Below are 18,652 nucleotides of genomic sequence, written 5' to 3'. Positions count from 1 at the left end.
ACGTCAAAAAGGATTTTAATATACCTACTCGAGACAGTGTTTTTGAATCTCACTCCTTCAGTCGGGGCCTTCAGGCCGGCGAGTCCAGTTCTCTTCCGATGTACTAATTTAATTATAAGAACAATCTTTAAAAGTAGAGTGACCACGGAATTACAGAATAACAAAGGAAACCATTAATCACCTTTTTTTAGAATAAGAGTTGCCGATTTGGTTCTTTAATTTCTTGCACATTGTTTTAAAGGCATTATAAATTTAAAATTATTTAACGTAGCTACATACTAAGCATTACGTGTATAAGTTATCTGCGAACCTCGCTGGAATGCGCTTCCCCTGGCGCTTCCCCGCACCCCGCCCCGTTTTCGCCTATCCAGTACCGTTGCCAACGTAATCGCCGACGCAGACAAAAATATTGACCAATCAGAAAAAGATATAGAAAGGTTAACAAAGGCAGCGACGGTATGACGTCATTAAGCCAGGTTCGCAGATATTTCCGACGAACTATACATGCCAGCAGGCCTAGACAAATGGACATCTAATATCGTAAACGAAAGTAGAATAGAATCAAAATGTATGGGAATGACATTTGTTACGTCATCTACCTTATCGCAAATACAGCGATCGTTTTATTTCGCAGCCAAGTGGCATAGTTCTGTCATGATTCGATTATCGCATTGGATAAACGAAAGGCGTCGTTCGCTACGCCATACAATTCGTAGCCAAATGGCACATTTTGACAGATAATGTAAGCATCAATCGTATCGATTAAGCGATGACAAATCGTCCGCTAGGACCCTGTAGATAACCACAAAAATGGCGGTTGTTTAGTCAGCTGTATATATATTATTGGTAAACCAAACCATCTCTTTATATTTATTTTTAAGAATTTATAAGTACCTTCGTGGTAGGTATATTCAAGAGTAAATAATAAATAAATAAAAATGTTTTTCCAAAACCAAATCATCTCTATATTATTTTAAAGAATTTGTACATAATACATAAGACTAAATAATAACTAAAATCGTTTCTTTTTCAAAATCAAACCATTCATATGTATTTTAACCTTCTCAACGTCTGATGGGTTGCCCTAACAATTACTGTAAAATCACCCGATTTAAAAAAAAATATTTCGTTTGTTAAAATAAATACAACAAATACAATTTAAATAACAAATATAGAAACATAGACGGCTAAAATCATTACTCTTCCTTTTGGCTTTGCCGTAGTCGGGTAATAACAACAGAAACTACACATTAGTCATTAGTTAAAAATTATCATATATGTAGCAATTGTCATGATAATAGCAACACCAAGATTGTGCTTGTCAACAGCTTATCAAAATGAACTGACAGCGCGCGAATATTGTGGTTTTTTCACATATCTATCGCATATCTAACGCAAATGGAAAACGATGCAACGTTAACCGAACTTAGGTCCGTTTGGCTAGGCATCGATTTGCGTTCACGACAGATCGTGCGTATTATTCGATTGCGAAACGTTTGATAACGAATGCCACTTGTCTAGGGGGGCAGGTGTCTCACCTGATGTTGAGTGACACCGCCGCCCAAGGACACAAACATTGCTGGAAGGCTCTCAAGTGCGTTGCCGGCCTTTTAACATTTGGTGCACTCTCTCCTTCTTATGCATCTTAAGTGGAAATGGATCGGAAGTTCTTCAGAAAACCTTCGCGACGGCATGTTTTGGTCGATTTTTTTTAATTACTTATTTTCGTAGCTGATAATAAAGAATAGGAATCTTTATCAAGGCATTATAAACTGTTAGTAATGTCATGTCATGTGTCGTAATTGAATAAATTTTAAACAAATCCTTTCTATTAATTGAATAAATCAATATATATAATAAAAATAAAACTTATAGTTTAAATTAAAAGTACATTAAAAACCAACACATACTAATTGTACTTTTATTTGTAACATTGTAACAAAATTAAAAATAATAATATTGATTTAAGCAAAAATTACATGACATATTTTCTTCTAAACCATGTTTAAATATTTCCGCAGCTGATATGATATGTATCCTTAACAAGACATTAGGTATGTAGACTCATATTTGGTCCGTTTTGCGTAAAGTTCTGACTAATTTAGCCAGCCTAGCCCCTTCCAGAAGCATAGAACGAGACTTCTGGGCACAGCATAAATTACTTGCCACACTATACTTGCATTTAACAAGACAATAAATGCAAGAAATTTATAATCATGATTTACTTAATTTGAACAAATTTGCTGAATATTTTTTAATTACAATAAATTCCTAAAATGATGCGGGAAAAATATGCTAAGATAGTTTGATTAAATTCTATAATAAAACCAATATAATGTAATAATTGTACTATTTTTATTTCCTAATGTAACAAAATAAAAAAAAATGATTTAAGCTTAAATTACATAACAAGAATGAATCGAAATCACAGACATCTGTTTGGAAGACTTCATTGGTCGCTTCATATTTAAATATCAGTTTTGTGTGGCATTTCACACACACATATATATAATACTGTATGCCCTTATCTAAACAAAGTAAATAAGCAACGAATATGTATACAAACATGAACATGTTCATAAATGTTGCCATAGTATTCTGCTACTAACAAACTATGCTTATTACTATCCATACTAATAAAAACAATGATAAACAAGTATTATTGTCTTCTTTCTTAATATTTTATAACATTATCTTATAATAAAGGACAGGTAACTTTGTCACTTAATACCTAAGTTTTTAAGTAACAAATTAAGCACTTCATCACTTAAGTTTTATCTCCGTAGCTGTTATATTGATTTTGGGTTGCTCAATAATATGCTTGTTTTGAATTAGTCGTAGCTCTATCAGCTTAGGTGGAATCTTTCCAATGGGTTGAATTCCTGAAAACATTATTTTTAAGATTTGATAATTAAAACAATTGCATTATCCTAATAGACTTTGTTTTGAATTTGTTTGTTTATGAATAAAATTATCCTTTGCTTACATGTTCATATACATAACATAATTTTTTTAATAAATATTGTATTAAATCTTACTTCTAGCATTTTCATAGGTGTCTTTAACAATTGCTTGTAGTGTAGCAATGGTTTGCTCTAAGGTTAATTTTAAATTGCTTTTAGTTCTGTATGACCATGCTAAAAACAATGCTGCAAATAAATCGCCTGTGCCTGTAAAGGTTGCATCCACTTTTGGTATCTGTACTTGGTAACAGCAATCTAAAAATTAAAATGTAATAGATATAATCACATTCTAAATTAGCTTATATAAACATCATCATCATTTTTGTTTTTACACAAAATTTGTATACCTTTATTGCTGGCAATGGCAATCATGTTATTTCCATCTCCTAAGTCTGTACTTGACAGGACAACTGTTTTCACACCTTTATTATGTAGAGCTTGTATTACTTTCACAGCCCCATCTAAATCTTTCATAGTTAGACCAGTCAATAACTCTGCTTCAAATTGGTTAGGGGTCAAAATGTCAGCTAATGGTACCACATCATCCCTATAAACTGGTAAAATGCTTTCGGGCACATAGAGCTTGCCATTATCACCCATGACAGGGTCGCATACTAGAATAATTAAAAAATATACTATACAGTGTTAATATCCTACAATTTAAATTAAACCAAGGTAATTTTGAATGGATGTGACAAGCAACAACTTCCAGTAAACAATTGATTTAAAGCTTGTTTTTTTGTATATTAACATGGTTTAACAAGACAGTGCAACATTTAAGCAAGACACAACTAGGATAAGCTGTAAATTGTGTAATAAAAAGTTTTGAATTAAATACTTGAACTATACTCTATGTGCAATATCTCCAAGTCAGTCAGTATCATGTCACTATTCAAAATGTTATTATAACTTATCATAATTAATGTATACTTCAAATAACCTTAGTTTTATAAAATTAACCATAGTAAGATATATAAATTCTTACAAGTATTACTAACCATAAACAAGATCAGGGTTCTTTACCCTCAAATTTTTAATTATTTCTGCAATCTTTTTTAAGGATTCTGGTGATCTTGAATAGCCTGTTAAAAAGTGTGTATAGTAGTCAACATCATTCAAAACTAGGCCATTTATGAGTTCTTCCATATCCTCATTTTGTAAAACAGTTCCTTTAATATCTTTGTATCCAGTGTGAGTTGAAAATTGCACAGTATTGATTGCGTCTACTTCTAGACCAAGAACCTTAAAATATTAATTGAAGTTTATTATATTTATCAACTTAAATCACAATATTTTCTCATCAAACCGTAACTTACTTGAAGTGGGAATACAGCACTCTTATTTCCCACGTAACCATGAACGACATGACTCTGAATAGAAAGAACTCTTGGTGTTGAAGACATGATAATCAAAAATTAACACAAATCTTTAATTGTAATGAAGAGACTATTAAAATATGAACAAGAAAGTTTCTTCAGCTTTACACCCACTAAAAATTAAATTGATAAACGTACATCAAGCAACAGCCTAAGATATAATAATACAGATAATCTAATAAATCTAATATATACTAGTTTACGATGTTATCAGTATCACAACACATAACTGTTGATAAGGTTTGTGACCAGGGCTGCCAGATTGTATAATTTTATACAAATTGTGCATAATCAGAGTTGCTATGAATGAAATTTTCTATAGAAAGGGCAAATTTTCAATCGGGCAGGAAGCTCACCTGGTGTTTAGTGATACTCTCAACGCCAGAGGGTTGGCGGAGTTTGCCGGCCCTTGAATGATTTGTACGCTTTTTCTTACAGGAACCTAAGTAAATTGATTCCGAAATACTTCAGAGGGCAGCTGATTCCACATAGTGGCGGTGCGTGGCAAAAACTGCCTTTAGAAATGCCCGGCTGTGGAACGATGGACTTCGTCACAGTCGAGTGATGCGGATAGTACTTTGTATTCTCGATGAATCAAAAAAATATTAAAAAATTTAGCATCGAAGTATGACACGGCAAAATGCTCGTTGGTGCCCTTGGTCACTTAAGGTTGATTTGGACGTGAAAAGACAGTCAAAAATTTCAGCTTTATTCTTCCTATGCGTCTGCAATTCCACCAGAGTAACGGTGGAACACTGAGCAAAGTCCTGTCCTAAAAGATCTATCTGCGTTATCGAAGCGCAGCCAATCAAAGGCGCCAATTAGTATCATGCTTTCGTTTGACGGAATCGTTTCGAGTAGGGAATCTGTAGCTCAAATGACATGCTTAATGAGTCGGTCAGTTTTGGTATTAATGGGTATGGGATGGGTAATGTAAGGGACTTATACAGGCAGGTGTAGAATTGCGAATTGCCGTAGCAGTCTACGCGTCGTCAGAGGATAGATAAGTTCATACCATAAATCGTCGAGAATAAAATATAAAAGCGCAGTTGTGGAACGGTGGAAGTTGTTTATCAGCTCACCGCACAAAACGCGACTAATATAATAAGATTAACCTTTTGCATCACTTCACGGTTTTCTGGAAGTGTTTCATGGTACGGCACCGGTCGTGCATTAGTGATATTTGATATACATCCATGTTTACGATACATCTAATATATCCGATCCTTTAAAGAGGCAGAGGTACAGTTATCATCCCCAACCACTTCCAAGTGCCGGAAGTAGTTATTAAAAAAAATTAATATACTAACTTAACCGAACTATTGTTATCTATTGATAATAATTGGTGTTTTGGACAGCTACGGCGCTACGGAAAATGCCGGCCCTTCACTCTTCCGTTCCATAATACACAGGCATTTTATTGAAGCCTCCGCATGCATGTATGTGGGTGGGGGCTCTTCCACAGCGCCTACGGTTTAATAACACTTTAGGGGAATACAGACTAGTAAGACATAAGTTGAGGTTGACTGAATCGATTAATATAAATTCATGTAATAAATATGTATTTACAAAACACCAAAAAAGCCTTTCTAGCATTTTTTATATCTCAGAACGAGAGTCAAAGGAAAAAATTACTATTCAATAGTCACATGATGCATGTTGTCATACATCAATGCGACCTACCTGCACTTTAAATAACATTGTTACATATCGTTAGAAACTAATATTTTATTTCATAATAAAATAAGCTATTTTCAAAAAATTTCATAACTTGCTAATAAAAGTCACAAGACAGATGAAAGATTTTGGTTTTGTATTTTAACAGAAATGGACTTTATACTCTTTTTCTAGATATTACTTAAATCAGTATTTAATTTATGACTATAAGTAATTATAGAATCCAGATTTTGCAATTCCTCCACCTAAAAGCCCTGTTTGTTGTTAATACAGGGTAAATTCTTTATAACGTTAAACCTTTATAACGATAAACTCTCCATAGCGTTGGAGTGAGCCCAAGTTGGTTGGTTTGCGTTAAAACTCACATATTGAACCACTTTTTATAGCGATACGCCATTCTCACGAAGAAATGTGTTCATATTTGTAGACAGTAAATATTTATTATCGGTATTATTGTTTATGTAATGTTATCAGGTAACAAAAGACTGAAGCTCCGAAACATCCGAGGTCGGTCTAGCTTTTGTTATCCTTAATTGCCTTGTACACGTGCAATATGACGCATTGTTTTCTCGGAAGTGATGGTCTTCGACCAAACATACTGGGTACCTATCGTATTATCAGTCGTAAACCTAATTTGAAACTGTTAACATGGCCAGTAAACGGAAAGAGATTAGTGTTGACGAAAAAATTTGTGTGATACGTGCGATTGAAAAGGGAGAAAAGAAAAGTGACGTTGGAAGGAGTTTTTTTTTGTTCACTCCATATAACGATAACTCTTTATAACGACAAAAAATGCTCAGTCCCTCGAGTTTCGTTGTAAAGAGTTTACACTGTAATAATAAATATTTGACATAGACTTAATGCATAAGACAAAATCAGTGTCAAATATGTTTGTAAGTATGTATATGAAATGGTCATGTGATAATGCAGGTTATTTTCATAATCTTAACAAAATACTATTGTAAGATATTGGTAATTTTTTTAGAAAATTTTAGTCCTGTAATTAATTCTACATGTGACTTTACAAATACTTCACCATAAAAGTTAAATGCAAACAAATGTTTTATTAAAGTATTTGTATTATTTTAACAATTTTTTTTGTTCTTTATCAATCTAGTTAATATAATCTATACTTGTTATTTTTTTAACTTTACAAAAAAGAGTAAGTATAGATTTTATAAGTACACCTAGATAAAATATCTTGTACATGCATAGCTATGATTTATTACATGTTTTAAAATATAAAAACATATTTAAATTATACAATACAGGTAATTTCTTAACTACTACCAGGTTGATCTCTTGTTGTCTCATAAGCTCTCTCAAGGGTGTTTGTAATAATCTTCATATCATTTTCTATGCTTCTTGCCCAATTTTCAACATCACCAATTTCTTTTAAAGCACTGCTGAAATTTTCAACAAGAGCTAACCACTGCTGAGTTTGTTTTGAAAAATTTATAGCCCCTTGATGTAACAACTTTGCCTCCGCATCAAGTTTCTTTTGATTGAGATATGCTTGTGCCACTCTAAAACAAATATTATTTTTACTAAAATGGAAAATATACTTTAATATTATTGTGATGCTACAATATTTTCCTACATACATCTTCAATTATATGAAATTATCTTCAATGCAATATCTTCTTTATTATATGAATTTAATATTGAAATGTACACCGCTAGAAAAGATATAATATAATTTTACAGGCAATATCTGGAACTCACGTAATAAATTATATGAAATAATTTGTAATGAAGAATTCCATGTCACATAATCAACCATTATTCTCTTCATTTGGGAATAGTAACTTTAAATTTAGAAACATATAATTTATTTCTGTTCATAAGGGTATAAATTTCATATGAATAACTAAAACATTAATCTCTCTTCTCTCAGTGTAAGATAATTTAACAGAGAAAATCAGTAATTGATTTATATTACAAACTACACTGATTTAGATTTTTATAAATACCATCGCTAATCTCAAATTTAGTACATGTCTAAAAAAAGCATCATGCTTGTCCAGTCATAAAATATTTGTATGAAGAATTAGAATATTACCCCACATTTAGGTGATCTACAAGGGCCTGTGTTAAATCATTGGCAGCAGATATACATTCCTTTCTTTTTTGTTCTGAAATTATATGGATTATTGGGATCAAATGTAAGTATAGTTAAAAATAATCCAGAATAAACATAAATACCTTGAGTTGCCCTTTTCGCAGATTGTTTAGCTTGGTGTTCTTTTACAAGAGACGATAGCATATTGAAAGGTATATTATTTTAAAGATCTGTTTTAGTAAGAATGTTTAAAAACAACAGTAGCGGTAAAGGTACCAAACGGTAAGCTCTTTCACACAACAATTTTAACTAATTTTTAATAATAAAATGATAAGTAAATAGTAATTTCCATATTTATTCACTAAACCACTATTTACTGTGCTACTACAACAATTATTTTGTGGTAGTCAAAAGTGACATGACAGCTGTCAGTTTTTACTCCAGACTTGAGTTGGAGAAAATTCAAATAACACCAAAGCTACAGTAATCAATACGGATTCTAATATGATTGGCCATACTGAATATCTTCTTACTGATGTTTTCCCTTACTTCATAATATATTATGTTCAAGGTATACATCTTTACCTATAGTCTCCGGCAAAATACTTAAAATAAGACGTTTTAGCCGTAAGGCCAAAATTAATAACTCGGTTTCTTGGAAACCATCTGAAACAGTGGTATAACGTATAATATCCTTGTCAGCACATATTACCGTGTCTTACGACAACGATGACAAACTGTTCTTCTCAGAACATTCTAACGTATCAACGATAACAATAATTAATTAAATCACCTACACAACTAATTTCACCGCATAAAAGAATTAAAGTACGACCACTCACCACAAGTAGCACCAGTTCACGAGTATGACGCATGGCCAGCCATCGGCCCCTCGTCATATTTTAGGGGGAGAGACAATTCGAGACATGGTCGTATCAAATTATATCAGTATAATACTAATTATACTGAAATAATTTGATACCACATGGATCACGGCTTGCGATTTTACATTAAATAAAGTCGTAGATGTCGACGATCGCCCCATAGTCTGAAAAAGCAGCCGAGAGATTCAGTCGCGTTACCTCTTTATACTGAATCAATTCATATCCAAGCACTAGGATCGTTTAAATAGGTATTCATTTATATTATAACAGGAATTTTACTTTAATGTACGATTTTAATTTATTGACAACACTTTTATCTCTATTATGTAAATAGCTTATATGTTTTAAGTAGCTTATCCCTTTGTTTGCTTTTGATATGTTTTTGCCTACTATTGCCATAAAATTAAAAACAAAATAAAAAATTAGTAGCCTACAAGCCAATTGGATTTTAGTGTCAGTTAGCAGTTAGCAGTTAGCTCTCCTGAGAAAAAACAATACGCCATAATACCACGCCGCAGTCTTTATACAGTTTTCGTAGGTTTTGCGCGCATGACAATACTTGAAACGCACTTCCTTATTTGTAAAGATATAAAACACGAATTTAGTAGAAATGGACGCAAGAGTACTTTTACTTTTAAAAAGAGTACATAACTCTTACGTGTGACGTTGCTTGGCAACTCTACTTTACTGGGTGGGAGAATTGCTATAGAGGAATTATGTATGACTTAAATGGTTTAGTTGCAGTTATTTTTACAATTTATTAGAATCCAAAGTGTGACTAAATTAACTACATACAAATATATAACAATATTTAATCTTCTTTCCGTTCAGTGTTGTGAATGGATCCATATTTTTCTTTTAATTTTTCAGTGAACTCTGGGTCGTCCCAGCCCCATAAGAAATGTGTGCCGTCCCCAGTGCGATAGGTTCGTTTTTGGACTATCTCAGGTGACACTGACTTTAGATCGTAAGCTTGACCAATCTGAAAAAAGACCAGAAGAGTTGTTATATATGCTTTTCTTATTTTAATGATCCACTAAGTTTAGCTCTTGCTCACAGCCTGTGTCGGTGAGCTGTACTACGACTATAACATCTATAAACTCTGATGGCCAGCTCCTGAGGTATCTAGAGGGCCGCTAATTAGGGATTCTTAGTATGGCTTCGTCGTGGTCGCTCAGCTGGTGATTTCCTTGTATACTTTACACTCAGGTAGGTAGAGGCAATTGACTATAAGGGGGATGCGCTGGTGGTAAGTTTGGACATAGCGTAAACCTTCGATCGGGTGTGGCACAGAGAACTGCTCTCGAAACTTCCACATTCTATCTATCTTATGGGCTTCCCGAGAAATTAAGCAACTGGTTTTCCAGCTCGCCGATCGGAGCATCAAGGTTGTCATCGACGGAGCATGCTCCGACCTTAAACCCGTGAATGCTGAAGTCCCACAACGCTATGTTCTATCCCCGACCCTGTTAATTCCGATATTTGATTTCGTATTACCGAACTAATTTGACTTAGGGTCCTTCAAGTAAAGATCGTACCAATTCTTAAAAGGCCGGCAGCGCCCTTGCGAGCCTTCTGAAAGTGCGAGTGTCCATTGGCGGCAGTGTCACTTAACATCAGGTGAGCCTCCTGCCTGTTTGCCTCTTGTAACATAAAAAAACTCACTTTTGCCATAGCTTCAATAAAAACAATTGTGGGCGTAAGCATGTTGTAAAGAGGTAGTTCAGTAGCGCGGTAGTCCCAGGGAAACGTGTGGTGGTAGTTGTGGAAACCTTCTACGCAGATCATCCAAACTCCTATATTGTCTCGTGGATTCAATGATCTGGAATTCAAATTAACGTTATCAAAATAAAATGTTATTCCTCAGTTAAGAGATTTTCATAAAAAAAAAATACCAATACTATCTCTAAAAGAAATACCTCAATCTCGGCGATGAATTCTATAAACATTCAATTGTTATTTACTAAATCAAAATTTTAAAAGACAAAATATTATGTATAAAACTTTATGCGACTCACTTATCGTACGGACGGTATCCGAAGGTGTGAGAGAAACTATTGACACTCCACACAACATTAATTCCAACTGTGTAACGAAGTATAGTAGGAATAAAGAAAGCATTTAGCCAAGTTTCCCCCCAGAAGTATACTGGAATGACCGTCGGTAGAAGGAAGCAAAGGATTGGCATCATTTTCATGTAATGTCTGGAAAATGTGACGTTAAAAGGAAAATAGTTTATTAGTTAGTTTTTATAACACACATTTAGACTGTTCGCAGTTACCACTGAAATACATACTTCTTTTGAAACATTACAACTGGGTCCTCATATAAATCTGTGACGTCAATCCTTCGACCCCCTTCGATGACCTCAGGGCTCTTCTTGCAGCACAACCATCCCATGTGAGAGAAAAACAGCCCTCTTTCAGCATTGTGGGGATCGGCGTCTGTGTCTGCATACTTGTGATGAGTGCGGTGATCACGGGCCCACTCGAATATACAGTCCTGGTATACAATGATGTTAATAGAACTTTTTCAGTGTTTCGATTGATTTAATGTCATATAATTAGAAATTAGATCAGGGTAATCTGATACGTACATGTAAAAACTTTTCTTTACTTTTGTAGATTTGGAAAATGAGATACCGTGAAATGAGAAAATGAGAGTGTTAAGCGTTGGGGTAACAAAGCTTGATAGGATAAGTAAAAATTGGATACGCGAGCAGTGAGGGCGAAAATAGAGTGTTTTAGCCATGTTGAACGCATGAATTAGAAGCCGATAACAAGTAGCATATACAAGGATGGTGAAGTTTTGGGTAGGCTTTGTTGTAAACACCTTGACAAAATCGAAGACGTACTAAAGAAGGGTCTGGATAAAAGTGCCTATAATCGACGAGAGTATATGGTGAACCTGAAAAGGGGATGAAGCGAGAGAGATATACCGTAGCCAGCGAAGATCCGAGGTGCCTACCCCTTCGGGAAAAAGGGGTGAAGATATTAGTAAAATTAAATAAGTAAAGTAAATAATTAAACATATTATGAATATGAATATTAAATATATATAGATTAAACATAAGATATAATTGTACATGTAATGGCACAAGAACATGCAATAATTTGAAATTATTTCTGCCCTGTTGTATAGGACTGAACGTCATGTATGTATTTTTTTCTAATCAGCCTGCCTATTGTATATTGTGTTCGATGTGCCTATACTTCGCTTGAAGCGCTTACATTTCATGGATTGAAACTTAATGCGAGCTAGCGCTGTATGTTGTAATAGTATGGTCAGACAACATAAAAAATTTAGAAATCGCGACAAATTTTTTCTTATCTATACGTTATTATTATTAGATTATATATAGGTAATTTTTAGGTATCTTTATTAAATATTTTTGACGTTAATAAGTGTACTCGTTTACCTATATGAATAAAGATATTTTTGTTTGTTTGTTTGTTTTAAAATAAATTAAAAAAGGTTTAGTCAATTCCAATATCTTTAGTAAAAGTAATATATGAATTAAGTCACATTATTTCCTTAATACTTAATAAATTACTTGAACTTGAAATAAATATTGATTTATTAAATTAATTATAATAATATGAAAGTAAATATTGACCAGCGTATGTACGTACCTAAGTACCAAATGAAGTTACGTCATTTTCAGGTCATTTGCTATTCAGTGCGTAGGAATGATTTATCAATTTAATTTAATTGTCTTTGCTATCTTTTTAAAAATTCTATCGCAAAGTCCAGCAGTCCTAGTTACAATTAAAAGCTTGCGTAAAATAAAATTATATATTAAAAAAAATACCTGAAAGCCCATAGTTTGCCAAATCATAAGCAAGACACGTAAAGGAGTCTTCGCTTTGAAACAGCGGTGTGTCCACAGTCTGTGAGAGCCTGCGCCGATTCCAATGGCGCACATGAGATGAACTAGAAATGCTACGAGAAATCGACTTTGGAGTTAGAAATATGAGGGCCAAATACAACACACCTAACGAAATGATTTAGAGATTACGTACCAAATACATTAGTCTGCCATTTGGCTGAGGTCAGACCCAAATAAATTCCATAAGCGGAGCCGATATGTAAAAAGAGGAACCAGAAGATATTGAACCAGACATATTCGTATTTCTTCGGAGCTGCTTTTTTAAGCACCGATACGTCTTTAGCAAGACCCAAATCGGATGTCTGAGTATCAGATTCGAATACTACCCCACTAGGCGTCGGTTCCGCTTGTGGTGGCATTCTCTGTAACCAATAGATATACAAATTATTGTTAATTAAAAAAAAACAAATCATATTATGACATATAACATATTATATATAAAGTTTAGAATTGTACTCTTAAAACTTACAAATACTATGATGAAATTCTACCATGAAATGCAATGCTATATGGTTAATGAAGAAAATACATTTTTAAAAAGTTTACTAAAGAGATACAACAAATTAAGATCATCGAAAGTGTAAAAATATTTAAGCCAAATATTAATTAAATTCGAATACTAATATCATCATAGAGATGTTTTACTTACCACCAATATTAACAAACTAATCTAAATAAGATAACGCACTTAATTTATATACGAATTATAACAATGGGATTACACACGTTTATTATTCCGATGATGTTAATTAAGTGACATCGAAGCTTACAAACAATTGTAATTAACATTATTTTGTTCCTCACATTTAAATTTTGTATTTAATTTCCGAATCTAAATTTTCTTTGGTTAATAAAGTAAAACTCCAAAACTAAATTAATAATTTAATGTCGTACATAAATAATATTACCTAACGCAACGTATCCTTACTCATGGTGTAGGAAGGACGGTAAAATCAAATTTCCTATTTTCATGTAAACCAGTCGCAGGTCATATGGATTTCGGCTACAAATCATCAGGAATAGCAGTCTCGCATGTAATTTCCGTGAGTCGCTTCAAGCGAATTTACCAAACCCATGGATTTGTAATATGCCCAAAGGGAAATCAATAAGTTATATTAGCAAAATAATAATAGTAAATAAAAAAACTGCCAAATAACGTAGCAAATAAGAATATTGTACAGTAAATATAATCCGTGAATGACATCAAAGAATACTGTTCATCTCGAGACGTCGCAGATTTGTAAATGCGGTAAACATATGAGAGAGAATGAATGGGAAATCTTCCGAGCGGCCAACTGGGGCGTGAGACGGAGGTTTTATTTTGAGGAGCCTTTTACTGAGACCACTCCGATTTTCTTCCACCCCACTGATAATCTGCATGAAATAGGAATTAAAACAGAATGGATTCAATCGTGAATACTTAAAAAGAGTTCTTTTTGTGGCTCAAATAAGAAATGTTTAAGAGCTTAATATTTTTCTGTCGTGAATCCGACGATGTCTTTAATTTGAAAGTATCGACGAATTTGAAAGTTTGCACAGATAGAGTGTACACATGCACACTATACAGTAAACCGTAGTTAAAGAAGAAAAAAAACATTTGTCGAATCAATATTTGTTTCTGTATTTATATAAATACATTTAATTTTAATCGGGGTCATTACGTTCGTCTCAGAATATTCATTGAATTGAGCAATTGACCGATTGTCGGTAACAAAGGACGCTCGTAACATTGATAAATTAATTTAAAAGCGGCTAATATCGAAAATATAGGAGGAGGAAACGAGGAGAATTTGCTTTATTATTCAATTATTTCCACTATTTACATTGACATTTATATTTCAATATATATTCTTTGTCTTATATAGTTCATAATTAATCATATTCCTAATAGACCAGTGCCGAAGCCTTCAAAAATAGTAAAAAATTAAAAAAAATTACAGTAGGATGAAACCCATTAGAAATGCAGGGGAATATGATCAAAATGAAAGGAAAAATAAATTACGGTCGATCCGAGTTCGGGAAGTGGGAGGGGGGTGACTTTTAAGGGGGAAAAATTGTTTATCTTGATTTCCGGCGAAACTACCAGTCCTATGGAAAAAAGTTAAATGGCAAAGTTGTAGGTCATAAAAAGATCTACAACTTTGGTATTTACAATTTTTTCACATAACCTCAAAATTTAGGTGAAAAATTCAAAAAACCAAGTTTTTGGTTTTTTATTTATATCTTTTTTTAAAAGTTTTTTTTTTCTACGAAATTTGGTGAAAACTTACCTTATTATGTCCCAAATATACTGTAATTTATTTGATTAAAAATATTTATTTTTTCGCCTCATTTTAACTTAATATCAAAAAAGCACCCTAATTTTCAATCGAAAATTCTGACGTCAAAATTTCAGCTTTTTTCAAAAAGTTTGGGGGCTTTTTGTTCGTTGAAATATCTACTTTCTGATGGTGTACAAAAAAATATACATTACTATAGGAAATATTATTAGAAAATGCAAAAAATTGAAAAAACCTCAAATTCGAAAATTTTCTTTTAATTATGTACAATTTTGAGGTATTTATTAAAATTTACACTTTAATTACTCAAAAAACGTAAGATTTCATGCTTCATTGATAAACGAAAAAAATGCAAATTAAAATATACTTCTATAATTAACAAACAAATAAGTTAATAAAGTTAATATTTAATAAGACATCTACAATATTTTGAAAAAGTTGTAGAATCTTCTGTAAATAATATTTGTAGATGCCTATTTATTGCTGTTTTAAGATAATTTATATACCTGAGTGACCTTCGGTGAATTTTGAATTTTTCTTTGAATAAAGTAAATTTCTCACAAATCACTTAGAGTAACTCAGCCTGCAGGTGTATTTTTAAAAACGATGTTGTACACTACTCTGTATCTCGAATACTGGCTAACGGTTTTACAGCTGCTACGAAATAGCAGGTAGCAGTAAGGCCCAGACCCTCCTAGGTCCATCCCCACTTCTCAATGAAATAACTTACACTGGGCTAAAATTCACTGATTGGTCACTCAGGTATATAAATTATCTTAAAACAGCAATAAATAGGCATCTACAAATATTATTTACAGAAGATTCTACAACGTTTTCAAAATATTGTAGATGTCTTATTAAATATTAACTTTATTAACTTATTTGTTTGTTAATTATAGAAGTATATTTTAATTTGCATTTTTTTCGTTTATCAATGAAGCATGAAATCTTACGTTTTTTGAGTAATTAAAGTGTAAATTTTAATAAATACCTCAAAATTGTACATAATTAAAAGAAAATTTTCGAATTTGAGGTTTTTTCAATTTTTTGCATTTTCTAATAATATTTCCTATAGTAATGTATATTTTTTTGTACACCATCAGAAAGTAGATATTTCAACGAACAAAAAGCCTCCAAACTTTTTGAAAAAAGCTGAAATTTTGACGTCAGAATTTTCGATTGAAAATTAGGGTGCTTTTTTGATATTAAGTTAAAATGAGGCGAAAAAATAAATATTTTTAATCAAATAAATTACAGTATATTTGGGACATAATAAGGTAAGTTTTCACCAAATTTCGTAGAAAAAAAAAAGTTTTTAAAAAAGATATAAATAAAAAACCAAAAACTTGGTTTTTTGAATTTTTCACCTAAATTTTGAGGTTATGTGAAAAAATTGTAAATACCAAAGTTGTAGATCTTTTTATGACCTACAACTTTGCCATTTAACTTTTTTCCATAGGACTGGTAGTTTCGCCGGAAATCAAGATAAACAATTTTTCCCCCTTAAAAGTCACCCCCCTCCCACTTCCCGAACTCGGATCGACCGTAATTTATTTTTCCTTTCATTTTGATCATATTCCCCTGCATTTCTAATGGGTTTCATCCTACTGTAATTTTTTTTGGTTTCAAAAATTATCGACACTGGTCTATAAACCCTACACTATGGTTTGAAGCACACGTATTTATCTGAATGCATTACTTACCTAATTCAGATACTTTTTTCTGCCTGTCTAACCAAACAATCTAGAACGTTTCGGTGACATAGATGCATAAAGAGCAGTGTTGGCCTAGTGGCTTCAGCGTGCGACTCTCATACCTGAGCGATTCGATCCCCGGCTTTGCACCATTGGACTTTCTTTCTATTTGAAATTTTGTTATGTTTTAATTTGGATCAATACACTTTCAATGTACGAACAACAATCCAATTGTCAATTCCCAATGAGTCACAGGTCAAGGAAGAAGTTAAATGAATAAATTCAAATAAAAAAATCCTCTATACGAAATAGTTTGCATTCAAAATACGAAAGCAGAAAACTAATGTCCGTAAACATTTAGCTTTATTAAATTTAACAAATAACAATTGAGTTTATCTTAGCAAGATGTTCACTAATGATTTTAGTTTCTCTGAATAGATCGAGTCGGAGTGAACGTTGAATGCTGGTCTTCATTTAATTAACACTAGGTATTGTACGTACAGCTCTGTTCTGTTACAGTCGTCTGTTGAAACTGTTTCACGCCTTTCTGTTAATGCTTTTGGCTCTACCTGGATAGTTTTCCGGGTTGTTATGTGACAAGACTGAATTTTTCTATATGTATAGTTATAGGTCCGTAGAGATATGTGTATTACATACGTACTAGCACATTCAGCGAAAATGTATAGTAACAAAAACAACATCTTTGCGTTGGTTTGTATACTGACTTTTTCCGGTCATTTAATGAATTAATTTAAAATTTCTCTGTATAATTAATTATATATTAAGGTTATTAATTAATTTAATTTGTATAATCGAACCGAACTGGGACGTACACATTACTCTTTAGTCGCTTTGCTGTATTCCGCTGTGACTCGCATAACATTACGTACAGAGACCACAAGATCACAAAGAATAAATTATAATATTATCCTTGGGCAGCAAAAACAAGGTTGAATTTGTTAGCGACGTCCCACCTGTCCTATAATTGAGATGCCAACCAGAATGAAATTATCACCTCGAGGACGCTCCTAAAGTAATACATTTTATCCCAACTCCTACACCATGACACGTTTGTATTTGTAAATTACTTTTCCAATCCATGCCTGACATTTGTCGTCTATAAATAAGCCTCTCATAGTTACTAAATGTATTATCTAAATACGTGTGTTATGTGTTATTAAAATGTCTCTTTAGATAAATATGGTTAAAGGTATAAGAATGTGTAAAATACTAAACATTTATATCTAAATTAACTTTATCTGGAAAGTACAAAGCCGTGGTGGCCATGATTGATTCTATAGAGTTAAATTTCATCTGACGAATGACCCATGGTTTAATGAACGTGACAGGGGTTGTATTGTGATCGGTGATGCTTTGCTGGGGTGCGGGGTCACTATCGCACGATCACTAGTGTATTTTAGTTAATGGCTCTCAATCTCTGGAAACAAGCGATGGCGTACAGAAAAATACAATAACTCTCGTATTTTATGAGGCGATGAAATATTTTAATGCGCTCAACCCTTTTGATTTGAATAAAGTTGACGGTAAACCATTTGTAACTTTAGTAACAGATGTTGGCTTTTTAGCAGATTAGAGATTTAACTTTGCTTATTGCTTTTGTGAAATAATTTGTTAGGCTGTCTGTATGCTTATAATGTATAAAATTTCATTTGTAAACGAAGTAATAACTTTTTTGTATTGCAATGCAAATAATAAATCGCGTTACATTTTATTAAATACGCGTATACAAAAGCAGAATTCAACTGTCCCATTCAGTGGATTTTTATCTTTTATTACTGTACTTTGTGTCCGCAATCCTTTCTTCTTT

The 18,652-nt window shown here is 32.8% G+C and overlaps 3 protein-coding genes across 3 annotated transcripts; all 3 read right to left on the bottom strand.

Moving 5' to 3' along the window:
• Positions 1–2,336: 2,336 nt before the first annotated feature.
• LOC110992357 (pyridoxal kinase) lies at positions 2,337–4,541 on the bottom strand. Its single transcript, XM_022258131.2, has 5 exons — positions 4,280–4,541; positions 3,962–4,205; positions 3,311–3,577; positions 3,039–3,218; positions 2,337–2,882 (listed from the first exon to the last, which is right to left on the bottom strand). Exons 1-5 carry the CDS (start codon positions 4,364–4,366, stop codon positions 2,764–2,766), a joined length of 897 nt encoding a protein of 298 aa, XP_022113823.2. The 5' UTR covers positions 4,367–4,541; the 3' UTR covers positions 2,337–2,763.
• A 244-nt stretch (positions 4,542–4,785) lies between these two features.
• Positions 4,786–8,352, bottom strand: LOC110992373 (biogenesis of lysosome-related organelles complex 1 subunit 1). Its single transcript, XM_022258161.2, has 3 exons — positions 8,222–8,352; positions 8,079–8,151; positions 4,786–7,542 (listed from the first exon to the last, which is right to left on the bottom strand). Exons 1-3 carry the CDS (start codon positions 8,280–8,282, stop codon positions 7,296–7,298), a joined length of 381 nt encoding a protein of 126 aa, XP_022113853.1. The 5' UTR covers positions 8,283–8,352; the 3' UTR covers positions 4,786–7,295.
• LOC110992385 (acyl-CoA Delta-9 desaturase-like) lies at positions 8,222–13,242 on the bottom strand. The gene is made up of 6 exons (XM_022258187.2): positions 12,985–13,242; positions 12,774–12,904; positions 11,259–11,464; positions 10,981–11,166; positions 10,628–10,784; positions 8,222–9,944 (listed from the first exon to the last, which is right to left on the bottom strand). Exons 1-6 carry the CDS (start codon positions 13,208–13,210, stop codon positions 9,774–9,776), a joined length of 1,077 nt encoding a protein of 358 aa, XP_022113879.1. The 5' UTR covers positions 13,211–13,242; the 3' UTR covers positions 8,222–9,773.
• Positions 13,243–18,652: the final 5,410 nt, after the last annotated feature.

This window comes from Pieris rapae, chromosome 14, assembly GCF_905147795.1.
Source record: "Pieris rapae chromosome 14, ilPieRapa1.1, whole genome shotgun sequence".
NCBI lineage: Eukaryota > Metazoa > Arthropoda > Insecta > Lepidoptera > Pieridae > Pieris > Pieris rapae.
This window is presented reverse-complemented; position numbering and strand designations above follow the sequence as displayed.